This window comes from Pristis pectinata, chromosome 3 (genome assembly GCF_009764475.1).
Source record: "Pristis pectinata isolate sPriPec2 chromosome 3, sPriPec2.1.pri, whole genome shotgun sequence".
Classification (NCBI taxonomy): Eukaryota; Metazoa; Chordata; class Chondrichthyes; order Rhinopristiformes; family Pristidae; genus Pristis; species Pristis pectinata.
Window position 1 is genome coordinate 51705574 of NC_067407.1, and position 27689 is coordinate 51733262.

Consider the following 27689-nt stretch of genomic DNA (forward strand, 5'->3'; position numbering starts at 1 on the left):
AGTCTTTAAGCATACGAACCTACCTGACATTTCATTCATAAAAAATTCTTTTCCAAAGAAGTACGAATTATATATCACGGCTGAGAGTAGGGAATTCACAACTAGTTTATAGATCAGCTCAGCCGAAGCTGAAATATTGTGTCTGATTGCCGTACCATACAAAGGATGTGATTCAACTGGAAATGGTGCAGAGGACATAGAGGAAGGCTATTCAGCCCAATGAACCTGTGCTTGCTCAGAACAATCTTGTCAATCTCATTCCCCCCCATTTGTATACCTACCCGTAATCTAACCTCTCTCACGCACTCATCAACTCCCCATCTACCGACACTAAGGATAATTTACAACTACCAATTAACCTATCAAGCAGAACACAGTTGGAATGTAGGAGAAAATCAGAGTAACAGAGCAGATCTGTGCAGTCACTGGGAGAGCATGCAAACTCTACACAGGCAGCATCAGTGGTCAGGATCAAACCTGTCGCTTGACCTCTACCTGCTGCACCATTGTGCTGCTCACAGGATGTTGCCTGAGATGGAGTGTCTCAGCTGGGAGAAAGACTGCACAGCCTGGGTTTGCTTTCCATGGTGGACAAGGTCGTGGAGCACCCTGATTGAGGCATACAAAGTTATGCAAGGAATTGCAAGGGGAATTAGTGAGAAACTTCATCCCTAAGCAGAGATGTCTCTACAATCAGAGGGCATAGGTTTAAGGTGAGGGGGAGATCTGAGGAAGATTTTTTTTCACCCAGAGGGTGTTTGTAATTTGGATGCAGGTCTCTTCACAACATTGAAGGAGTACATAGATGAGCACTTAAAATACCATGTCATAGAAGGTTACAAGCCAGGTGGTGGTAAAAGGGATGAATATAGCTTGGTACATGATGGCCAGAAGAAACCATTGTGAGCTAAAAGGCCTGCTTCCATGCTATGCGAGCTCGAGTCTATGATATATTTAGCTTTGACTGACTTCCTACATCATTATCCAATCCAGCACCATCTGGAAAAAGTACATTTCTGCTTCTACAGCTTCCTTTACTTTTAGCAAATAGATGATTACCTTGTGTGAGCAGAAATCCTTCCTTTAGTAAAAGTATTGTAGCCAATAACCAGCCAAGGCAAGGCAGCAGTCGTTCTTCCATTCTACGAGTCCATAGCCGTGCAGCTCGAAAACCAACTCCAAAATTTTGAGTTATGTTTCTGAAGTGGTTGGTCATGGGAACTTAAGAACCTTGCAGTACAGCACGATGAGTTACCTGTACTCTTACAACTTACTAATCCACCGTTCTTTTGCTGTGTGGTTGATCTTCAAAATAATAGGACGTTGAGTCTGATTTTAAAAATATCCCTTCTCTCTGCATTTAGCCCAGCTTCCGGTTTTACTGGTAGTTTCTGTCTTTACATTTTGAAAACCAGCATTTTCTGTCAGATCCTACTCGATACCTGGCTCAGGTGTCAGGTTACAGCCACACCTGAACCCTGCAGCTAAAGCTGTAGCCTGTGGTGTAATCGACTGTTAGGTCCCCTTTGCTGTCTTTGGCTGGCCTTAAAAAGCAATCTTAAATTTTAATGCAATAAAATCTAGAGTTCTTTTCTTTTCCAGTTCAAAGAGCAGCATTGTTTTATGTTAAAGCTTCTTCCTGAATATATTAATCAATCATACTTGTCAAGGTGACAATAAACATCCCTCCGGATTTTTCAAGCTTGGGTAAGTACCTTGGGAAGTGATGTAATTCATAAAGTGAATGCTGAATGTACATTTAGATGTGTAGATAAACACATCTGAACAAGCTGCTTGTTCAAATCTCATCTGCCTTTCTGATAAGACATTAAGTCAAAGCTCTGACTGCTCTTCAAGGGATTGTAAAAGATCCCCAGGCATTACTTAAAGGGTAAAAGCAGCAATGTTTTCTCCAGTGTCCTGGCCAATATTCATCTGTCAGCCAACATCATGACAGAGCAAATGATGTGGCGGTTCACACATTAGCACATTGCTCTTCTAAGAGCTTGCTGTGAACAAACTGGCTGCCAGGTTTTCTGCATGACTAGGGTGACTATAGAAGTAATTTGCTTTTTGTAAAACACTTTGGGACTTCCTGAAAGAACTGATATAGATAACACAAATGTTTTCATGTAGAGAAAGTATTTATGTGTTAGCTTTATCAGTACAGAAAATGGCTTAGAAACTGAATTGTGTAGTAGAATGGTTTTGTCCACTACATAACTCAATTCCAATACAAGTCACTGCAAAGGCAAGTCATAGACCTGCAAGCTCTGTAATATTGGTGGCTACATCCGTAGCCTGTGGACAGCCTTCACAGCATATGGGAAGTATGTTGTTAATTATAGGGCACATGGTTGAGCAGCTCCCAGGCTATGGGGTCTGATGCTGGAAATTCATCTTGGGTAAGTCCCCTTCAAGTAAAATACTTCATAGTCACAACAACTCTACCTCAAGTTCCTCCCTCCCAGTCAAAACTACTGCCACTCTCCTAATTACCTTCACCTTGACTTTTACAATCTCCCACCTGAACCCTTGCATTCATCTCTCTCCCAACTACTTGAATGATCCCCAGCATTAGATTGTGATGGCCCCTCCTACCCTTATTGCTCTAGTCTGGCCCATGAGGTCCTGATACAATTGAAGACCAAATCCCTATCCCAGACCTCCCTTCCCTGTGATGCCCCATTCACATAACAATGACATGAACCCATTGCGTGCTCAGTCATTCGGTGCCACGTACTACCCAATTAACACACCATTGTACGCACCAGACAATTCATAGGCTTGAAGATACTGGCAAGATTCGGTTGGGTTTCCTTGGCATTTCTCAGTGTAAGTACAAGTAAATTTCAGGATGAATGCAGTACCTGAACTTAGTGTCTGAGCTTCATTGGTGATTTCCTGTGTGTACTCCACCACTGGGCTCCCCAGGGACTCTAATAGAAGTGCAGAAGCTTGGTTGGGATCCTGCTCTTGAATCCTATTGCAGGATCCATGTCTATTTATTTGGATGAGGATTTCCAGACTGCAGGGACGAAAGGCAAGGGCAGTTCTTCTGGCTTGATACCAACACAAAGGCAGGGACTTGCCCAGGTAATTCTGTGCAAGTGCCAGTTTGCAACACTCAGTTGAGACACCGTGGGGGTGGGGGGGGGGGTTAGTTTCTTCTGTCCAGGTGCCACCAGATCTTGTACCTCTTGGGGTGTTCATACTTCAAGCACCTTTTCTTGATTAAAGATTGATTCATGTTACAATTTCAATGTGCATTTTTGCAATTCCGCTGGTGTACAAAGGTTTTACAAGTTAACTTGTTTTCTCTCTCTCTCTGTGAACTCTTGCTCTGCATTGCGCCAACTGTCAGAGAGAATTAGGCCATTGTTTGGACTCCACTCAATCTGATTATCCTGCAGTATGAGGCAGTGGGAAGGCTGTGGTAGGTTGAATGTCAGTCAGGCTAACACCAAAGTAAACCAAATGACCTTGGTCCTAACCGAACCAAATGCAATCCTTTCGCACTCCTCATGTTGAGCTGGTTCAGTGGTAAGAGGCTGCTATGTGAAGTTTTGGAATGAGTTGGTCAAAATTTCTGACTAATGCCAGATATAGGGTTATGCAAACTGCTGGAGAAGATGCTCGTCATTGGTATTGGTGTTGGTTTATTATTGTCACATATACTGAGATACAGTGAAAAGATTTTGTTTGCATGCCATCCAGTCAGATCATGCCATATATAAGTACATTGAGGTAGTAAAAAGAAAAACAGACTGCAGAACATAGTGTTGCAGCTACAGAGAAAGCGCAGTGCAGGCAGACAAATACAACGTGCAAGATTTCATCTTCTGAGATAATGTCATGAGGCTTGCGTTGGAGGATCAAGATCCAAGATTATAGTCTCAATCTACACCAATGGCTTTGATAATGTGAAATGAGGTCAAGTACGGGTGGAGAGTGATGGCTTGGGCAGCAGCCCAGGTTTTAATGGGAAGCTACCTTGAGCGTGATTACTCTTCCAGGTTCCACATTCTGCTAAGTATGTTTTATACACCCATGCTGGTAGGGGATTTGGATTTTGTGTGCATTTTCCTCAACATGGTAGACCAAGTGCTGATTCCAAGTGGGAGAACCTACTAGTGGACAAACTGTCAGTATTTGAGGCAACCCAGTTTTGTACAGGTGGCTTCTAACAAGGCATTTGCAGTGGACATAGTGTCGTTTCAGGTGTAGAACTGGACACCTATTTATTTTTGCCCCTACGTGTCCCTCCTGGGTTACGAACGCCTGACTTATTGGACTTATTGACACCTGCACATATGAATGAGCATCTGGTAGACTGGCGGGATGGATGAGGATGGATTTGCCGGTTGCTACGGGGCTGTAGGCATCTTCTGCTGGGTGGGAATGAGGCATTCCCCCCCCCCACCCCCACCCCAGCCACAACAATCGGGGGGCTGGGTCGAGCTGAGCAGAGCTGGGAGCGCTGAGCAGACTCACTCGCTCACTCACTGAGTCAGTGAGGCTGGCTGACGGCTGCTCTACCCCTACCTATTCACTCTCCCATCACAGCTGTTTCTGCGATCCTCTCCCACACTATTTATTTCCGGGTTACGAATAGTTCTCAGGAATGGAACCCAGTCATAACCTGTGGACTGCTTGTAATAATATGAGGAGCAGCACTCCTTCTGCAGTTGAGAAAAATAGGCATGGAACTATTGACTTCCTGGGCCATTGATGCTGGAGGTGACAAATGAGAGGACTGAGGGTGTCATCGGCACAGATTGTGGTAGAGGTGAGCAAGTAATTTTGTGGGGGTGGGAAAAGAGGAAGCTGCAGAATTTAAAGTCTACATTCAACACTGAGGTTGCTAAATGTCATGTCAGGTCAGGTCAGCCTGAAAAGGCAGTAGGGGACAGGGTGGAATCGAGGGCTGTTGAGTGGAGTTTGAGGAGAGGCGTGACCAGAATGGCAAATACAGGTTGGAGAAATTTCTGATTGATGTGAGATTTAAGGTTGGGTGAATGGCAGGAAAGAGTAATGGTCACAGAGATGATGCCAGTGTTGGAGAGACCAAGCTATTTTTCAAAATTCAAAAAATAAATATATTTTCCCAATCTACACCACCCACCAGGCTTAATGACAGCTTCTACCCCACTGTGATAAGACTATTGAACGGTTCCCTTATAGGATGAGATGGACTCTGACCTCACGATCTACCTTGTTGTGACCTTGCACCTTATTGCACTGCATTTTTTCTGTAGCTGTGACACTTTACTCTGTACTGTTATTGTTTTGACCTGTACTACCTCAATGCACTCTGTACTAACTCAATGTAACTGCACTGTGTGATGAATTGACCTGTACGATCGGTGTGAAAGACAAGTTTTTCACGGTACCTCGCTCCCAGTGACAATAATAAACCAATACCAATACCATTATATTTTTTTTCTGAGACTCTCAGTATGAAATAGAATGTATAACAAACATTTCAGACAATCAGACCTCCCAAAAGGAAGGCCCATGATGTCTCTTTGAAATCCATGTGATCTAACTCCTATTTCTACATGTATATTTGCAACCAAGGAAAAAACTTGAAATAAATTTTATTTCTATAAAATATAAAAATTCTTCCAAATAAAACCTTTTGGAAGGGTGGAGGAGGGATGTCCAAGACATACCTGGAAGATGAAACCTGTCTTTAGGGACAAGAGCCTCACATTACAGCTATAACGATATGTAACTGGCCGATCAAAACTTTCTCACTTTGCATGTATTGTCAGTGAACATGCCACTGTTCTGTGCTGTTAAAATAAACCTCACTCAGCTCTTTACTTTCCCTGGAAAATTAAAACCATTCATTTAAAAAAAAACATCAAATAATTCACAGCAACCTCTATTTCCCATGTTGCCTTTGTTAGTTCACGAGTTCTTTACAGAAAAAAAGCTGCATCTAGATTTACAGCTCTTGAAGGTTTGAAGTGATTCTCTCCCACCAGACCTCACTGATAGCTAGCTACCTGTGTGCTACCACACAGTGATGCTTATCTTGTAGCTGCAGATCTGGAGTCAGTTTCTGTCGGCGATGAATTAAACCATTGTCATTTTAATCTCTAGAAAACTCAAAAGACCTCAGACATGGTGACTCTCCCTAACATGCATTCCTCTTCCACATTACCCTACCTCTGCCAACTCCTTTTCTTTCTGTGCCTTTCATCTTTGCTTTTGTTACACATTCCATTCATTGCGATGTCCTGCTTTCCTTACCCCGCCCCATTCTTTGTGTGGGCACCGTTTTATCTTCATTTTTATTTTATTTCTATTTATCATTCAGCAGATTATTTTACTCCCTTTCGTTTAACTGTAACAGTACACTCGATTGGAAGCTGTGTAACATTTTATTTACTACCAAAAAGGGCTCCCGGGGGACACATACAGCACCAGCTCTCTGAGAAGGTGGGTCAGACTTCAACCAACTGGGAATTAACAATTCCAAAATCAGTCGAGTGTTTCTCCCTCACGTCAAGGGTAAGGCTCAGGAAGCCCTTCCTCTGACTGAATAACCGAAATGAGAATCCAGGTGGAAGCCCAGGAATGAACTCGCTTTCCACCATAACATGGCATTGAAAATTAATCCTTCAACGTACTGTTACTGTTTGGTGGAGATTGTAAAATCCATCCACATTACATCTATTGTTTGATCGTTCACAGTGTCAATTTAGTTCCAATAATGGTGAGCTATCCCCACGTGCACATTTGTACCATAGGGTTCACTGGTACTTGTGGTGAGGCGGAGTGGATTTTCACTGAGTGCAGTATTAACTTTGCATTGCACAACTGTTCTCATCTGACTTTCAACTGTTGATCACCACAGCATCTGGGTGAGCATAATAACAGCAAATAGCACTAAACCAGCATTCAAAATTGAATTGCTGCATCCAACCAGGCCAATAACCACATAAACACCAAATAATCACCCCTGTGCGTATCCTTTGTGACTGCCCTTCATTTGTCTTTTAACATAGAACATTACAGCACAGTACATGATGTTGTGCCGACATTTTATCCTGCTCTAAGATCTATCTAACCCTTCCCTCCCACATAGCCCTCCATTTCTCTATCATTCATGAGTCTATCTAAGAGTCTTTTAAATGTCCCTAATGTATTTGCCCCCACAACCTCTACTGGCAGTGCGTTCCATGCACCCACCACTCTCTGTGTAAAAAAAAAACTTACCCTGGACATCCCCCTTATATCTTCTTTGAATCACCTTAAAATTATGCCCCCTCGTGTTAGCCATTGTCACCCCAGGAAAAAGTCTCTGTCCACTCGATCTATGCCTTTTATCATCTTATACACCTCTATCAAGTCACCTCTCATCCTCCTTCTCTCCAAAGAGAAAAGCCCGACAACCTATCCTCTTGTCCTTGTGCCCATAGGTCAGAATCAGGTTGATTATCACTGACATATGTCGTGAAAGTTGTTGTTTTGCGGCAGCAGCAATAGCTTCAATAGGGCTGGGAGAGGTCTGATGACTTGAGCAAACCGCCTTGAAAGTAGTATCCAGAGCCATGGCGGCTGTGGTCTGAGTGTCTGTCAAAGCTCTCGGACTCTGGGTGGCTTCATTTGTACTGTATTGGAAGCTGAGACATCAGATATCAGTCATCAGATGTATTGCATAATGCCTGGGTCTCAGTGTTAAAATAGACAGGTCCCCACTACCCTAGAAAGTAAGGGATCCAAGTTCTGCACAAAGCCTTGTCAAGGAGCTGGACTTCTCGGCGCACCTAAACACTGTGGCAGGCATGTCAACGCACTGACCAATGTCATTATGCAAATCCTTTGTCTTCTTCTGCAAACCATTCCACTAAATTCCTCCCAAGTCCTGTCCTGCAGAACTCATTTGTGACCTTACCCTCTCGGGACATGGCTCCGGCTGCAGCTGAACCCAGACGCTTGCCAGGTGCAGGACCTGCCTCCAACTGACTCTGCAGCACGCAGAAGGGTACAGTGGCCCAGCTGATAGAGTTACCATCTCATTTTCCCAGTGACCCGGGTTCAGTCCTGACCTCCAGTGCTGCCTGTGTAGAAGTTTGTAACCATGTGTGCTTTCTCCAGGTGCTCTGGCTTCCTCCCACATCCAACAGCTGTGCAGGTTGGTCGGTTAACTGATCCCTGTAAATTGCCTCTAGTATGATGGTGAGTGGTAAAATCTGAGGGAAGTCGATAGGAACCTGGGGAGAATAAACCTGGGAGGCGCGGTAGCGTAGCGGTTAGCGCACCGCTATTACAGTGTCAGCGATCGGGGTTCGATTCCCGTCGCTGCCTGTAAGGAGTTTGTACGTTCTCCCGTGTCTGCGTGGGTTTCCTCCGGGTGCTCTGCTTTCCACCCACACTGCAAAGACGTACGGGTAAGTTAATTGGGTTTAAAATGGGCGGCGCGGACTCGTTGGGCTGGAAGGGCCTGTTACCACACTGTAAATAAAATTTTTTAAAAATGGGATTAATGTCAGAATAGTGTAAATGGGCACTTGGACTTAGTGGGCCAAGGGGCCTGTTTCCCTGCCGTCTGACCCTGACTCCCTCTGATGAAGTGTCTGTTTCTCAGCTGTTGACTGAGCAGTAGGATCGAGTGATGGGGTGGCCTCATCTTCAATCTCTTGCTGTACTCCACCACTTGGCCAGATTTGACTCTTAAAAGGAGAGGGGTACATGGATGATTTGAGGGAAGGGTAGGAGAGTGAAAGTGAGAAGGGCATACTTACACATCTGCAGCTTGCGATCAGAAGGGACTGTGGGATAATGCAGTGGGATGTCAGGAGGAGGATTAAGCATGCTGTCATCTTCAGTGGTCTCAGTCATACACTGTCTTCCATTCAAGAGGTGCAGGTTGGCTTTCAAGAGAACCGGCTGGCTTGATATTAGCCACTGCTGAGACATGGCACTTGGGTAACCAACAGCATAGTTCACTGGTTTCATGAGCAGTAAGCATGAATTTCATGTGCACCATTCACCAGTATAAGGGGCTTAATCAGACAGAGCAATCCCAACACACAGTGACATCCAGTCTAGCCCCCTATACTGTTGTAGATCGTGTACTGGTGCCTTGACCATATTATTTTGAAGGAAAGAATGGGACAATTTCTTGTTGTCCTGATTAATAGAAATCTCTCAGCCAACATTACTAAGATAATTTGTCTGATCGTTATCTCACTACATTGAGAAAGAAACAATACAAATGCATGTTTTTTTTGTAATCTGGAACTGAATTGTCTTGTGCATGAGCCATGCCAATTTCTGGAGAGAAAGAATCAAAGTGAGTACACTTGAAGCATTGATAAGTATGTCTCCAAAGGTATGTGATTATTACCTGATGATGATGTATGATTTTGTTTTGAATTATTAGTTAATGCACTCAACTTATTGTGAGCTTGCACTGGCAAACCAGCCAACAGAATACTATAACGGTCTCTGGCATTCTCTACTGACAACCTTGCCCTAATGCTAATTATATTGAGATGGGAATGAAGAACCAACTGCTATCTCACAGAACTACAAAATCTTCAGAAATTTTTTTAGAGCAACCAAATATAAATTGCAGAAAAGATCAGTAATTTTTAAATCAATATTTACTCGCCTGAAAATCTCCTGTTACCTTTATTTTCCAACAACTGATTCTTGTAACACATTAAGAACCTTCCAGAAATTTTCCTTGCTAAACTTAACTGGGCTAACATTGTATCGGGGAGAGGAAAGAAATTGATGGCACAGAAAGGAACCATTCAGCCCATCATCTCCGTGTCAGGTAATGCAAAAGTACTTGGTAGCCTCCCATGTCCTAATTCTCAGTCTGCACCCTTGCAGTTTACAGCAGTTCAAATGGTTAAGGAGTTTCTCTTAAATGTGTTGTGAGTTTCTGTTTCCACCACTCTTCCAAGCTGAAAATTCATCAGTCTATGAGTGGGGGAAAAAATACTCTTCAAATTCCTTCTTGTCTTTCTCCCCTCATCTTAAATCTATCACTCCTAGTTATTGACCACCCTGCTGAGGGAAATAGGTTTTCAAATGAATAAACTCCAATCATGCTCGAACTGGCTTTACGATATATTGCTCTGAATACAATTGGTTAAATGAAAAGAAGTTACTTCACTTTGCTTTTGCATTAAGCATGTTTGCTCAATTATATTTTATGCACTTTCTAGAAGTTTTTGAGCGTGTACTACAAGAATTGTACAAGTGTAAATGTGCTGTTTCTCAAATGAGCTTCACGGCATGCAGTTTGCTGAGGGTGTTTAAAATTGCTTGGCAGTTTAATTAGTTACTTTTACAGTGGTTACTTACCTGGCAGGAATCATCGGTGACACAGGAGGGCCAAGGTTCCAGGACGGTAATCACGGAGATAGATTTGCAGGTGAAGTCGAACATTGACGTTGAAGAAGGAAGACAACAGTCAAATGGCTGCCTGATGAGAGCTTAACCTGCTGACGTGGGGGTGGATCCTAATGCTGATCGGGAAACCAATCTAACACCCTTTTTCCAGCAAATTACCTGCTATAACCAGTCAGCTCCATCAGGATGGCTGCAGCGACGAGCGCCTTGGAAGGAGGACACGGGATCCAAAACACTGTCAGGGTGGCAGTGAAGGATCTCAGTGAGGGGAATCCCTTCAGCAGGCACCTCTTCATTAAGAATGTCCTATTGGAGTGCTGCAAGTTTGAGGTGAAGGACATCTACTGCCTCCAGGACTTCCCAGGTAACGGGTACTTTGACGTTACCTTCAAGAACCCAGCGGGATGGCAGAAGGTGCTACTGGACTTTCAGGAGAGGGGGAATGAGGCTCCACTGTCATTGCTGAAGGCACAGCCACTCTTCACCCTCCCCACTCAGAAGGAGCGAGAAATAACAGTGCACATGTTCAATCCACATGTGCCCGTTGTGGATGTCCTCACCTTCCTGGCTCGTTATGTCGAGGGAGCAGGAAGCTGCGTGGATATCAAAGACCTGTTTGGGATCCGGACCAGCAAGTGCCAGGTGAAGGTCAAGCTAAGGGTGGATGCCAATGGTGCCATCATCCACCCTCCCTAAATGTTTGCTATCGGAGGGAACCATGGGTACATGGTATATGCAGGACAACCCAGACTGTGTCGTAACTGCAACAAGTCCGGACATGTGTTGGCCCAATGCAGTGCAGTCGTCTGCAAGAACTGCAAGCAGTAAGGCCACCAGACCAAGGACGGAGAGAAAGCAAAGGTTGCCAAAAGGACCTGCCCAAAATGTGCCTGTACCTATGCATAGGCAATAAGAGGGGGAGCTGGCACTGATGACCCCCAGAGGAATGCTGACACCTCCCCCCCCACCCCCCCCCCCCCATCACCAGTGCAGAGACCCCAGCAGAGACTGAGACCAGAGATGAGGAAAAGCTACGATGATGCTGGACGAACTCAGCAGGCCAGGCAGCATCCGTGGAGAAAAGCAGGCGGTCAACGTTTCGGGTCAGGACCCTTCTTCAGATTCCAGCATCTGCAGTCTTTGTTTCCCTGAGGAAAAGCCAACTGCCTTGAGCTCCCAAACTTCAGCCACAAGTCCCCAGGCCCCTCCCCAAGAGGAGGAGTCAATGGAGAGGGGAGGGCAGAGGGACAAGAAGGGGAATGGCAGGTGGTGAAAAGGAAAAAGTCCCAGAAGACACCACCTAAGAGACAACGGGCTGCAGAGATGAAGAGTATGGGAAGAAAAGGGCTATGCAACAGACAGATGCCAGCAACCTCTCCTCATCAGAAGATGAAGCAAATATGAGAAACCATCGATGTAGGCAGAGGGGACAAGGGGGAGGGGAGGCCACAGACAAATACAAGTGAGGAAGAAATTCAGCCTGCCACCCCCCCAACTCCAGGAGACCGAGGGCAGCACAGAGGCCACCAGCGCACTCCAGCTCCGGGAGACTGGGAGTTGTACAGAGGCCATTGGCCCCCAGTTCCGGGAAACTGGGAGCAGCACAGAAACCATCAGCCCCCAGCTCTGGGAGACTGGGAGCAGCAGAGCGTCCAGTGCACCCCAGCTCCGGGAGACCAGGAGCAGTACGACATCTGGCACATCCCAGCTCTGAGGGATGGAGGGTACAGAACAAAGAGAGCCAGAGGGCAGAACAGAGACTAATCTCCTTCCAGTGACACCACCAGCATCGCCATCCCTGGGGAGGACCATTCCCAGTACCTGAGTGCACAAACAGTGCTGCAGTTCACTAAGGGTGTCAACTAGAGGGCTCAGGCTGACTGACAATGGACAGCATTTGTGATCCCTGAACTCAAATAACTATGGAGATAAAACTGGCATTTTTAAATGTGCGCAGTGTGAAGAGCACCGTGCGATGTGTGAAACCCTTGCAATACCTTGTCAAGGTCGAGACTGATGTAACCTTTTTACAGGAGTGTGGGCTGCCTCAACTCCTCATCTATTGGAGGTGGATGCAATGGTGGTTCCAGGGATTGTCAATATGGTCAGGGCGGGGAGGGGGGGTGGTGGGATGGGGATGGAAATGATAGTCGCACATCCGGCCTGGGAATTCTGCTGCGGGGAGGTAACTTCTCTATCACTGAAGGCAAGGAGGTGGTGGAGGGGAGGGGGGGACGGTGGTGGGGGCAGTTCCTTGTGGCTGATGTAAAGTACCGTGACACTCTGCTCTGGCTAATTAATGTGTACACTTCACCCGTGCTGAGCGAGCGGCTGGCTGTCCTCAAGCAGCTCCCACCACAGCTGGCAATGTCCTTACCAGTCATTCTGGCCGCTGACTTCAACTGCATCATTGATGCAGCTGGACAATCGGGCATTGCCGACAGGAGACTGGACAGCAGCTCCAGACTCCTGATGGGAACGGTTAAAGATGCAAAGTTGTGCAACGCCTTCAGCACCCCTGCAGGTGGAGCACAGCCACAATACACTTGGACTGGAACGGATAGCTCAGTACGGTCCCGGATAAACTTCCTCTTCACATCAAAGGCAGTCATGGTCACATCCACCAATGTCTTGCTGGTGTTCTTCTCTGACCACTGCCTCCTCCAAGCCTCCTGTCACCTACTGGAGGACCTGAAGGCAGGCAGGGGGACGTGGAAGTTGACTGTCAAGCTGCTGACCCCAGAGAGCATTGAGGAACTAAAGAGGGATTAGAATTGATTGGAGAACCGTGAAGCCCCTCTTTGACTTACCAATTCACTGGTGGAAGGCAACCAAGGAGAACATCAAGAGGTTCTTCTTCCCCAAAGGTGTTCAGAAAGCAAAACAGAGTCAGAGGGAACTGCGCCAACTCCAGACAGACCTGCAGAAACTTCTCCTTCTGCAGTCGAGGGGGGTGGAAGTGAGAGAAGAACTCCAAGAGGTGAAGAGCCAGCAAACTGCGCTCTTTGCCTCTGAATCTACAAAGATAATCTTCAGATCCAGAGTCCACTTTGTGGAGCAGAATGAGATGTGCTCACACTTCTTCTTCCAAAAGGTTCACAGGGAGAGCTCTGTGATCCACAGCCTTAAGGAATAGGTCGGCTTAGTAACATCATCACAGACAGACATACTGAGGATCTGCAGATCCTTCTATGCCAATCTGTATGACAGTAAGACCACAGACAGCACAACCTCCCAAAATTTTCTGTCGTCTATCACGGAGGTGCTTGATGACAGTAAGTGGGAGGGTCTGGATCAGCCACTGTCCCTGGAGAAGCTGACTGGCTCCATCCATTCCTTTGGCAGGAATAAAACTCCTGAAAGCAACAGATTACCGGCAGAGTTGTATTTGGATCTGTGGGAGTGGATGGGCCTGTACCTGCTGGAAGTGTATAACGCTATGCTGCTGGCTGGCAGCATGTCAGATTCCACGAGGAAGGGCATTATTACCCTCACTGACAAGCAGAAGGGGGAGGAGGAGGACATCAGGAATTGGAGACCCATTTCACTATTGAATGTGGACTATAGGATCCTGTCCAAGGCCATCACCAACCGGGTCAAGTCTAGGACAGATGATCCACCCAGACCAAACCTGTGCTGTACCTGGCAGGAAAATCTCTGACATCCTTGCGCTGCTCAGGGATGCCATCCCTCTACACAGACATCCATAGTGCAGCCCAAATCAATGGGTGGGAGACAGATAGTTTCCCCATCAAGTCTGGAGTCAGGCAGGGTTATTCACTCTCCCCTGTCTTGTTTGTGTGTTGCATAGAACCTTTGCCAAATCCATCAGGAAGGATGAGAGCCTAAGGTGGGTGACATTGCCAGGCAGTGGAGGCACACAAGTTAAAACCTCCCTGTACATGGATGATGTCGCCATCTTCTGCTTGGATCCAAGGTCAGTTTGCAGATTGATCAGCATCTGTGACCAGTTTGACTCGGCATCAGAAGCCAGAGTCAACCACAGGAAGAGCGAAGCCATGTTCTTCAGTAACTGGCCCAACCGATTCAATGTCCCCTTCACCGTCAGGTCTGACTACCTGAAGTTGCTGGGGATCTGGTTCGAAGGGGCTGAGGTGTGTAACAAGAATTGGTTGGAGAGGATTGGGAAGGCAAAACAAAAATTGGGTTTGTGGAAGTGGCGTTCTCTGTCAATAATTGGGAAGAACTTGGTCATCACGTGTGATGTGCTCTCAGGGCTGCTGTACTTGGCGCAGGTATGACCTGTTCCTCGCTCCTCTGCCTTGTCAATCATCTGGGGGTCCAAGATGGAATGAATCCGATGGGTCACGTTGCACAAGTCCCCTGAGAATGGGGGAAGAAGTGCACCCAGTGTTGCCCTCATCCTGATAACCACCTTTGTGCGTGGCTGTATCAGTCGGTGTATGGACCCCAAGTACATGGGCACCAAGTGTCACTACGTGCTGAGGTTCTACCTGTCCCTGGTGCTGCGGAAGACAGGCCTGATCCCTCTACTGCGCCGCGCCCCCATCAACTGGATGCTGTTGCACCACCTGTCCTCTGTGGAAGAGTTCTTCCAAGTAAACACCTTTGACCACAAGTCCATCAGGCAGGGGCCAGTGCGGAATGTACTTCAGACACTGCGGGACCGGGACACTATGGATTCTGTAACTTTGTTCCCAGTGCAAACAGTCCAAACTATATGGCAGAACGCCTCATCACCAGATCTGACCAACAAGCACAAAGACCTTGCTTGCTGGCAGTGAGAGGTGCCCTCCCAGTCAGAGCTTTCCTCGACAAACGACATATCACCCCCAACACCCAACATGCCCTTGGCATGGCTGTGGTGGGGAAGAAACGGTCACCCAACTTTTTGCAGGCTGTGGATTTGCTGAAGAAGGTGTGGAGAAGGATGTAAGGGTCCATGTCCCGGTTCATCCCCAGCAGCTGCGTGATTGAAGACTCTCTGACCTTATGGGCTGTTCCCAGGGACACACACCGAGACAGACATCAAGTGCTGCTGGCAGGTCATCAGCTCGGAGAAGGACGCCCTTTGGGTTTGTTGGTCTTCCAGCACAGCGAGATGTCTGTAAGGCAATGCTGCCGACTGGTACAGTCCAGGCTGCAGGAGTACAGGCTGAGGGATGCACTGAAGCTCTGGGTAGCCAGTGCTAAGGCTCTGTGGGGAAGGACCACAGTCTTGGCTCCTTCTGCTACCACATATGGAGGAGCAGAGTTGGGTGGGGAAGCCCCCGAACAATGAAAGGGGTATCACCTCAGGGAGCCACGTAAGTGGCAATGGTGCTATGTTAGTTTGTGTTTTTTTTTCTCTTTAAAGTTTTACACCACTGAATGTAACAACCATGAATGTTCAGATTTTTGCATTTTGCGCTGTTCTTTCTTTGTATATATTTTTTTGTTCTGCATAAAGCTTACTTTTGAAAAAAAACAAATAGCTCAAAAGCTTGCATTAAAACAGTTACCATCCAGATACAAGCTTCCGCCCACGAGGCCCTGAAGGTAGAACTTGAATGGCCTCTCCCAGTAAACTCTTCATTGACATGCATGATTTGTTGGTGATTACAGATCGTATGGATACCAATGAGTGGCATCCCTATCTATTGAACATCAGAGAACATTCCTCATGTTCAAAATAAAGGTGCATGTCTTTTTTTTAAATCCCAGTGTCTGTGGCTCTAGTAATTTGGAAAGAATTTGTCACTTGTCTTGCTCCCTCTTTAGCCGGGTTTTTGATCAGCTGTCCTAATATCTCCTCATGTGGCTCGGTGTCAAATATTGTTTGATAAAACTCCTTACAATGGAGGTGCCATATCAATACAAGTAACTAGTGTTGCTGTTAATTGTACCATAGCACTGTTGTGGCCAATTGATTGTACGTCTCATTCCAGGATTAAGAACAATTCATCTGCTCAGTCTCTTTGCATTTTGCTTCGTGGTGAAGTTGAGTTAGTTCCTCTGCCAGACATTCTACATGGGTCAGCACCAAACCTTGGTCATCTTCCAATAGCCATGGACTTATTTCCCCTCTGAAATGTGCTCAGCTAAATCAGTCTCCCTGACCTACCTTTACAGATACCTTACCCAGAACAGCTAAGCTCCACTTTACAATTATCTTATCCAATGTTTCGTGCTGGACTTCTACTGATTACCCTGCAGTTCATGGTCTTAATAGCAGCTTTTATTGGTATGAATTTAAAAGTATGAAAAATTTTATTGTTTATCATTACTCAATCACAGGATATGAATGCTGCTGGCAAGGTCAGCATAACTTGTCTATCCCTGATTGCCTTCTCAATTGAAATGCATGCTAGACTGAGGTAGGTAAGAGTCAACCACATAAGTGGGCCTGGACTCTCAGAAAGGCCAGATTTCCCTTTCCTGAATTACAGTCATGAATCAGATGGGCTTTTATGATGGTCTGGTAGTTTTAGTCTTGTCGATATTGATGCCAGATTTATTTAAAAAGAGCTGGTCTCTGAACACGTGGTCAGTAATTTAACTATTTGCTTCCATGTCTGCTTAAATACTTTTAATTGATATTCAACATCCCTTTCTGAAAGCACAGCAAATAATACTGCTTTATTTGTATGTTGCGCAATCACAGAGATTTAGTACAAAAACAAGTTTTTCTGATTGTGCCTGTATCAATGCTGTTTTCACACAGGAACCAACTGATTTAACTCTATTTTTATGTCCTTTCCTTGTAACCTAAAGGATGTTAGAAATCTTGACACAAACTAAAGTGGTAGAGTCCAAGAAGGAACTTCGAAAATTGGGCAAAAATGGATTGGGTATTTTATGCATCAATGCAACCAGAATAATTACAACACATTACACAAATGCATGTGCACAGAGTTACCTCACTCCCATTGTATGCTTTTTACAAGTGCACATGTTTAACATTAAACAAAGCACAAGAAATGGAGACACACAGCTACAACAATGATGGTGTGTTTATTAAGATTTCAAACAATAGCAATAGGCCAGTGCCCCAAAAATGTGGATTTTTACACATGTAGTGACAGATAAAACAACACTGTGAATATTAGGAATTGAGAGAGCCGTTTATCGTCGGGAGTTATGCCAAATGATGATGTGGTTTAGCCAAAAGAACTCAGACACAGTGATGAGACATAGAATGGCAATAGTGGTTGGTGAAGTTAGTAATAATGAACATAAAGGAGAAACACAGGAAAGCCAGCTCACACACATTCAACTTTATAAACTTGATGACTATTGAGGAAATTTATAGTCTCATGACATTGAAAATACAGGAACTCTGTGTACAAACAAGGAAAGGGACAAAAAAACAACTTAAGCAACCCAGGTATTCCCTTGTCTTTTTTTGCCCTGTTCCAATAAACCAGAGCTCATACTTTATTTTGTGTGCATTTCATACTTCCCCTTGGTCTGTGTTTTTCTGACCAGGGCAGCTCCATTATTTATAAGAACACAAGAAAAAGGAGCAGGCCTTTGCTACCCTGCCCCTTGAGCCTACTCCACTATTCACTAACATCATGCTTTATTTAGGTTGACTTACTATATTCACTGCCAGTCAAAAATATAATTTCAGGTAACAGGAAAAATAGAAAATATTTGTAACACATGCATATATAAAATAAACAATAAGAACATTTATAAACCTTTAGTATAAATACTTATAGACTGATGTATAACATAAAGTGTGCTTAGTTTTTTTTCTTATTGTAATTGGTTCACATTCATAGCAACAATAAGAAATAGCACAATTTACATGATTTCTTAATGATCAATCTTAATCATCATCAAGATGCTGGCATGAAGATTAGGATTTTTTTTGGCCAGCTAGTTATATTAGATACTTATTGCAACCACCAAAGGAATGCAAGTCCTTATTAATACATTATCGCTGTGAATTGAATACTAGACTTGCATAGATAACAGGCGTGAGGTATTTGTAGTGCACTCGATTAACAACAACAGCATCTTTCCACTGATTTATGTTATGTTATGTTGGAGTTATGGCAATAAATGTAGCCTGATCTGATAAGTGTTTAACCTGGAATTGCAAAAATGTGGAATGGGATTCCTTTGAAAAGAGTCACACACCACTTAATCCTGGATTTGGTTTGGTATTCCTAATTTGTACATCACAAGTTGAGCATCATGTGAAAGTGAAGCCACCGTGCATTAATGCTAAGCTTACTGTGAATGAATTCCGAAGCACAATCTTCTGAGGCTGTTTTGTAGAATCAAGTGTAACCTCTTATAGATGTTCATGAAAGCATTAACATTTTCTGCTTCACTTGCTACTTGTGATTCAATGGAACCTTGGTGAAATCTCTTACCAGAGAAAAAGAACACCTTAAGAGAGTGATTTGTTCTTGAATTAGTTATTTAAACCAATTTTCACACCATCGCTGATGCACTTTTTGAAGGCTTCAAAAACTGCATCAGCAATGGGATGATTTGAAATGGGCCAGTAGAAACTTTAGCAGTTTGAGAACAACTAGATTTATTTCTTAATTATATTTTTTTTAAAAAGAGAGATATTGTGGTTGATGAGTGATTGCTGAATTTACTAGTGCATCTCTCTCTATCTTGATGGGAATTTCATGTTGCCGATCACAGCCAGATTTATGCTGCAGCCCTAAAGATGTTCCCAAATGCCCTAGACAATTGTAGTCCATTAATGTATTTTCTTTGCATGTATTTCCTGTCATGACTAAGGTAGTCATAGGTGATGTTCACAGTGATTTACTTGATAATCAATGGGAAAGGGGACAACTTCAGGATGAGTTTGATTTGCCAGAGTTCATCTGAGTTGGTTAAGACACCACTCTGTGGTGATCAGCTTTGCCTTGTGATTTTATTCCAAAGTACAATGGACAGCTGGAGAAACAAAAGGACTGCAGATTCTGGAATCTAGATGAAAAAACAACAAGATACTGGAGGAACTCAGCAGGCCAGGCATCAGCCGTGGAGAAAAGCAGACAGTCAATGTTTTGGGTCAGGACCCTTCTTCGGGACTGAAGATAGGAAAAGGGGAAGCCCAATATATAGGAGGGAAAAACAGAGCAGTGATAGGTGGACAAAGGAGGGGAGGCGGGGTGGGCACAAGTGGTGATAGGTAGATGCAGGTGCGTGATAGCGATAGGCAGGTGCAGGGGTGGAGGGGAGAGCAGATCCACCTGGGGATGGGTCAAGCGTATGGAGGCAGGTGGCATAGGGGTGGGGAGGAGAGGAAAATAAATAGGCAAGGAGAAAAAAGAGAGAGAGGCTAGGAAAGGGAAAAGAAGAGGCATGTGGAGGGGGGGGGGGGGCAGTTTGGTTTACTTAAAGTGGGAGAATTCAATGTTCATGCCATTAGGCTGTAAGGTCCCAAGATGGAGAATGAGGTGCTGTTCCTCCAGTTTGCATTTGGAGTTCTCCTGGCAGTGGGGGAGGCTGAGAACTGACATATCAGTGATGGAGTGGGAGGGGAGTTGAAGTGACTGGCAATGGGGAGATGCAGAACGCGGTTACGGATGGAGCACAGGTATTCTAAGAAACAGTCAGCTAGTCCGTAGAACACCTGCGGTGGCCAGTCACTTCAACTCCCCTCCCACTCCATCACTGATCTGTCAGTCCTCAGCCTACTCCACTGCCAGAAGTCCAAACGCAAACTGAGAAACAGCACCTCATTTCCATCTTGGGCCTTACAGCCCTAACAACAAGAAACATCGAATTCTCCCACTTTAAGTAAACCAACATCCCCCACCATGCCTCTTTTCTTTTCTTCCTTCCAGCCTCCCTCTCTCTCTTTTTACTCCTCGCCTTATTTTTTTCCTCTCCTCCCCTCCCCCATGGGGCACCTGCTCCATACCTTTGACCCATCCCCTGGTGGATCTGCTCTCCCCTCTTCGCCTGCACCTGCCTATCATTATGTCTTACTTACATCACCTATCACCACCTCATGCCCACCCTACCTCCCCTCTTTTGTCCACCTCTCAATGCTTTTCCCCCCCTTTATATATTGGGCTTCCCCTTTTCCTATCTTCAGTCCTGAAGAAGGGTCCTGACCCAAAATATTGACTGTCTGCTTTTCCCCCACGGATGCTGCCTGGCCTGCTGAGTTCCTCCTGCAATGGACAGCTTCTTTTCTTCTCTGAGGAGTTGGGTGAATGGGCTGAAATTTTTGGTTTGCGAAGCAGCATTGCTGATATATATGATTTTATCGTCCTTTCTTCCTGCAAATTAATATCACCTTTTGCCAGATATCCCTCATGCCAAAATAATAATCATTATGGGTATGGCCAGCCCCTTAGATGAGCAATTCAATCAGCCCCACACTCTGCAGTTTCTGCACTGCACTCTACCAATGGAGGTTTTGCTTTGGACCTTAAGCAACACTTCCCTAAGACCCAGGTCCTAGGTAAGTGGTGGAATAGCCTGGACTTTCCTCCTGGTATGAAAGCTCACTTGCTCCTTCCCTGTTTGGCTCATACCATATCCAACACTTGGAACATTCACCCTCTTCACTGTCATCACTAAATGGCTGTAACTTGTGCCATCTATAAAATGCACTTAAGTTACTTGTCTAGGCTACTTCAGCAACACCTCTCTAACCAACAACCTCTACCAGCAAGAAGCTCAGAATAGGGTGACATCGGTTAGGTCGTATCTGATGGGCCAGCAGGTTCTCAAACCATATTCTCGTTGGTACTCGGGTCTATCTTGTTTTAATAATTAAAAAAAATAGGGAGAGCTGAGCAGTTCTGGGACTCTCTACTCCAGAAAAAAGATGTAGTGGTGACATTAGAGGTCTTTAACAGCGGAGAAGTACAGCTCCAAAAATCAAGATCCAATTTATAAGATGGTCACCAACAAATCAATTAGGAGGTCAGGAGTAATAATTACACTCAGAGTGGTTAAAACATCAAATTTGCTCCCATTTGAAGTGACTGAGGTTGATAGCATAAATGTATTTAAAAAGATGAACATGAAAATTAGGGGAAAAGCGGTTATGATACATTGATAGGAGGAAATGATATCATGGCAAATGTTTACCATTTTTAATCATTTATTATTTTCATCTGAAAGAAATTGCAGAACCTGATAATTAAAATTGCTAAATAAAGTGAGTTGGGATGGTTGATCTCAGTGTAGTGCATTTGCTTTGCAAAAAGCAAGAGTTTTAAACTAGCTAAATTGGATATCCTTATTAACCTCTACTGGAAACAAAATATAATGAGGTTATCTCCACATGTATTTATTCCCAAATTATCGAAAAAAGTTTAAGTTGTGTGTTATATTTCAATTTTGAAATATCTGATGCCTAAATGTTTACAGAAAATAAATTCCCCAGATAATATGTATTAAATGTTACATATTTTGAAAGCCAAAATAGGATCAGAGTTCTCCCAGGGTTCATAGAAGTTTCCACTAATAAGCTGTTTCCTCATAGCATCAAGACCTATTCAGGCATAAGTTACTTGTGTCATCCTTTTTAGATAAACTGATTTATTACTTTGGTATCCAAGACCTTCAAGCCCACTCAACTGCTGGTTCATCATCCATTCGTAGAATGAGATAAGAAAGAAGCTGGAAAAGATTCTGCCAGAGTAATAAGAGATGAAAAAGGAGAGATCGCTTACATCAAACTCACAGCGGTCACCATGCAAAGCTCATGTCGCAGATGCACTGAAACTCGTTGGGCAGATTTTGGCAGAAGCCTCCATTAAGACAATGGGTTCGATTCACATTCATCAATGTCGATTTCACAGCTGCAGGATGTTCAGAAGAAGTGTTCAAATAAAACACTCAAGACAAATTATTTTACTCTTATCTTTAAGGACTACTGCTTAACTGGTCTTCATTCAGAGATACTACCATAAATCAAAACAAATCCTGAAGAACGTGATTGGTAACAGTGCTGGAGACAGTGGTAAGCCTGACCACCCTGATGACATTTTTTTCATCAGTTTCACATTTAAGGGCTTGATAGATGAGGTATCCAAGCAGACGTTTAGCCAAGCTCTACAGTTGCCTGATGAGTGCAGCTCCAAACAACACAGAAGAAGCGCGATGCCATCCAGGACAAAGCAACCTGTGTGACTGGCATCATATCCACCACCCTAAACATTCACCCCATTCACTATCATCACACCATGGCTGCAATTTGTGCCATCGACAAAATGCACTGAAGTTGTTCACTTAGGCAACTCTGGCCACACCTCCCTCCCCCTATTACCTCCACCACCGAGGAGAAGGGCAGCAGGTACAATGGGAACACCACCACCTGCAGGTTCCCCTCCAAGTTGCACACCATCCAGATTTAGAAAAATAATAACTATTGCTTCTCCGTTACCAGAATTCCTTGTCCAATAGCAGTGTGGGAGTACCTTCACCAGAAAGCCTGAAGCAGTTCAAGAAGGTGAACCACTATCTTCTCGAGGGCAATAAGTTCTGGCCTACCAGTGATGCCCAGAATCCAAAATGAAAACTGCTCTGCATTTTTAGAGATTAAATTAGGAGAATAACAGTCTTTAAGTAGTCACTTGTTTAATTGTAGGAAATTTTTCAAACCACATCCACTGCAGTATTATGGAATGCTGCAAATTTGAGTTTCAGATATTCTTTGGAATGCAGCACCATACGTTAGTCATTTCTATATGTGGTCTGAATACTTTATGACTCAAAATGTGCCTGTCCTGTACAATGTCAGCCCAGATTTTGTTGGTAAATGCCAATGGTACCCACTTAAAGGCAAGTTAGGAAGTCTGGGAATTCCATGCATGCATTGTCAAATGTGGAAGTGCCAAACTTAATGGCTACTGGATCCATCAGACACTCTGCCATACAGTTCCTCATGGAGCCCACTGACAGAGCTTAATCTTGCTGAGAATCCCCACCATTTAAACTTGGGTATCTGCTCTCTTCAATGGGGATTGTCAGACTGCAGAGAAGAAAGGGGAAGGTAAATTCCTTCCTTAAAATTTGTTTTGTTTATTATATGTAATTATTTGTTGTTGTGTTTAGTTCATTTTACTTTGATATTTTTGCGATAATTTTGTTAATTATTTCATTTCTAGAATTTTTTTCAGAAACACTTACAAACATTAAAGTTTTGACATTTGGCAAAGCTGGAGTGGGGGTGATTGCCCCACTAATTTCAGTAGGAGATTGAGGACTGTGCAGTAAAAGCAAAGTGGAAAAGAAAAAGCTTTTTTTGTTAACTATTTTGATTTTTAATTTTTAAAAAAATTTTTTTATTGACAGCGTGATAACAGGCCCTTCCGGCCCAACGAGTCCACGCTGCCCATTTTAAACCCAAATTCACCTACCCGTACGTCTTTGCAATGTGGGAGGAAACCAGAGCACCTGGAGGAAACCCACGCTGACACGGGAGAACGTACAAACTCCTTACAGACAGCAACGGGAATCGAACCCCGATCGTTGGCGCTGTAATAGCGTCGCGCTAACCTCTACGCTACCGTTTAATGCTTTTTAATTAAACTATGCATTTGGTTAGTCTTAATATAGTTCTAAATAATTTTAATTGTTTTTAAACTTGAGAAATTTAGAAACCTTTTTGGCTTTGACTTTCAGCAAAGATAGGGGCAAAACTTTGCTAGCTGTTAGGAGCAGGGTTTCAATACTGCACTGATAGAGGATCTGCTGCCACCGAGGATTTGGGGCAACATGATAGGACCTCCACAGTGAGAACAGCTGCTGAATGCAGGAAAAGGGTCCGTGTCAGCATAACAATAGCATCTCATAAAATATTCATTCTGTTTACTTGTGCTCCATCAGGGCTTCTACATTCTTTCCAAAGGTTGACTGATATTTTTCTTCTTTCACAGGTCATGGGCAGATTTTGGTACGGCCAGCATATAATATCCATTCTAACTGCCCTCTGGAACAGCTACAGCTCCAGTGATGAAAATATCTCGATGGTGCTGATAAGTAATTCCAGAATTTTGAACTAGCACTGATAAGAAATGGGGATATGTCTTCAAGTCACTGTGCAGCTTGGATGGGATATTGTTAAAAACAATTTGGCAAGTTCTTGCAGTGCATTTAGCAGATGATGCACATGGCAGCATTGTCCAAGACTATGAGGGGGTAAACGTGTGGGGGTGGGTATGCAGGGTGCCAGTCAAGCAGGCTGCTTTGCTCTGCATGGTGTTTAGATTCTTGAGTGTCAGTGGAACTGCAATCATCAGGCAAGTGAGGAATGTTCCATCATACCCCTTAACCTTGATGATGATAGACTAGGAAGAGCCAGATGGTGAGTCATTTGCCACAGGATACAGAGTCCCTGATCATTCTTGCAGCCACAGTATTTAGAAAGCTGGTCCACTTAACTTTCTAAATAATGGTGACACTCCCCCACCCCAGATATGAATGGTTGGGAATTTGGTGGGTGGTGGTAATACTGTTAAATATTAAGGGGAAATATTTAGCACTCTCTTGTTGGAGATGGTCATTGTTTGGCACTTCTTGCTTGTTGCTTATTAACCCATGCCAGAATATTCTCAATTTCCTGCTATATTCAGGCATGGACAGCTTCATTATCTGTGGAGATGCAATTAAAATCCAATGTCCCCTCTTCTGAGTTTAAAACAGAGGGACCATCACTGTTGAAGCAGCTGAACTTAACTCAGTCACACTTTTGCCACTTTGAACTGTGATGCATTTCTTCTTGCACATACCTAGCAAGTTGAATTGGGAAAGCTGTTTCCATCACTTGCTATGATTTAAAATAAACAAGTGGCATAAGAACAGAATAAAAATTTGGATCAAACATGATTTTGCTGACAAATCTGAGATGAGAAGTTTTCTTCTTTGAAACAGCAGATAGATTGCATGAAAAGAAATAATTTAATACATATTTACATATTTTGTTTTATTTCTACTTTAGCTTTGATTTTAGAGGAATATTGTTCTCTATAAAATTGTTCAGAAATAACATACACTTTTCTACCCATTTATGAAGACTCAACAGGCAGTATGCACATTAATGAATTTGTTGTCATGATTTTTTTTGACTTTCAAATATGGTGATGATCTTCCTTTTATTGTTTTGCTCAGATTCGATTTAGCTGTTTGCAATTTTATTCTTGTTACTTGCCACACGACTCTGTTGGTGAGGATTATGTAGGTTCCTGCTTGTATTGATCTTGATTGGCTTGTGTTGAGCTCTCTACAGTTAGAACAGCTGGAAAGTCTTGAACTTAAAACGTTTCTTTCTGTCCTTCCACATGCTGCCTCCAAGAAAATGTTTCAACTCTAAATGTCTCTCCCCACCTTTAGTATGGAATTGACCAGAATATGCTACATTCAATTTGTCTTTCACTTACTGGCTTCCAGTGAATCCTATGGGGCAGGTACACCTTGTGTCCTTCTCAGTACAGTTGCCTCCATTGTAACAGGTCCAATTTTTCTTCTCATCATTGCAAAACGTAAGAGATAATCTAAGGTATCTATGACAAAAGGAAATTAATTCTATATTAGTTATTGACTACAAAAAAGGCTAGACAAACATCTCGGTACAGTTACATGTCAAGTGTTTTAATTTTTTTGTCCCCCCATGTGTTTGTGCTTTCATGTTAGAAATGTTTACATTCAAGAATTCAACATTCTTTACTTTACCTTTGCAGCAGTAAGTTGCATCAAACTTCCCAGGGCTGGATGCAGTCTTTACCGCAGGCAGTGTCATATGAATGTCCAAGTAACACTTGCATGTCAGGTTGGACGCATCACTTCTGCATTTGAATCATGCCACTTGTACAGAAAGTGGGTTTTCTAGTTAAGGCACAATGTTAAACAGTGCAAAGGTAGTTTTACTCTGCATATCACAGTTTTCTTTTATTGGCTTTTCCATTTCATTACTAAATACAAATTACAAACAGGGCTTGAACTCTGCTCCAACTTGCAAGACTTCAATCTGTCCACCTTCCAATGCATCATTGTTCAACTTCAGACAATGACAAGAGTTCTGCTGCTCCAATTTCCATTTTTTGTGTTCTTTAGGAAATTAATAATATTATTAATTCTTTAGGAAATTAGTTTGTGAAAAACTTTTTGAGAGATGTTGGGTGAAGGAATAAAAATTATTTTCTATAATTTGCTCCCAGTCTTAAAATTGACTAACCCCAGCTGGATCCCACATGGATCACATAGAACAATACAGCACAATACAGGCCCTTCAGCCCACCATGTTGTGCCGATCTTTAAACCATGCCTAAGACTAACTAACCCCTTCCTCCCACATATCCCCCTATTTTAAAGTCCTCCATATGCTTATCTAACAATCTCTTGAACTTGACCAACGTATCAACCTCCACCACCACCACAGGCAGCGCATTCCATGCACCAACCACTCTCTGGGTGAAAAACCTCCATCTGATATCTCCCTTGAACTTCCCACCCATTAACTTAGGGCCATGCCCTCTTGTATTGAGCATTGGTGCCCTGGGAAAGAGGTGCTGGTTGTCCACTCTATCTATTCCTCTTAATATTTTGCATACCTCTATCAGGTCTCCCCTCATCCTCTTTCTCTCCAATGAGTAAAACCCTAGCTCCTTTAGTCTCTCCTCATAATCCATACTCTCCAATCCAGGCAGCATCCTGGTAAATCTCCTCTGCACCCTTTCCAATGCTTCCACATCCTTCCTATAATGAGGCGACCAGAACTGAACACAGTACTCTAAGTGTGGTCTAACCAGAGTTTTGTAGAGCTGCATCATTACCTCGCGGCTCTTAAACTCAATCCCCCGACTTATGAAAGCTAACATGCCATAAGCTTTCTTAACTACCCTATCCACCTGTGAGGCAACTTTCAGTGATCTGTGGATATGAACCCCCAGATCCCTCTGCTCCTCCACACTGCCCAGAATCCTGCCATTTACTTTGTACTCCGCCTTGGAGTTTGTTCTTCCAAAGTGTACCACCTCACACTTCTCCAGATTGAACTCCATCTGCCACTTCTCAGCCCAGCTCTGCATCCTATCAATATCCCTCTGTAAGCTTCGACAGCCCTCCACACTATCCACAACACCACCGACCTTTGTGTCGTCTGCAAACTTGCTAACCCACCCTAGCTCCCTTAGTGTCTCCTCATAATCCATACTCTCCAATCCAGGCACAATGACTTGGTACACTCCAATCCAAGTCATTAATAAATATCACGAAAAGTAGTGGTCCCAGAACCGATCTTTGTGGGACACCACTAGTCACAGCCCTCCACCACTACCCTCTGCTTTCTATAGACAAGCCAATTCTGAATCCACACGGCCAAGCCTCCCTGGATCCCTTGCCCT

General features: G+C 43.9%; 1 protein-coding gene across 1 annotated transcript in view; it reads right to left on the minus strand.

The window, feature by feature from the left end:
- crb1 (crumbs cell polarity complex component 1) overlaps positions 1–27689 on the minus strand; it is a 111463-nt gene that overhangs the window by 14771 nt on the left and 69003 nt on the right. Inside the window, 6 exon segments of the mRNA XM_052010771.1 lie at positions 1060–1221; positions 8760–8963; positions 21893–22040; positions 22042–22110; positions 22112–22148; positions 25728–25850. Of these exon segments, the coding sequence (XP_051866731.1) occupies positions 1060–1221; positions 8760–8963; positions 21893–22040; positions 22042–22110; positions 22112–22148; positions 25728–25850 (743 nt within the window).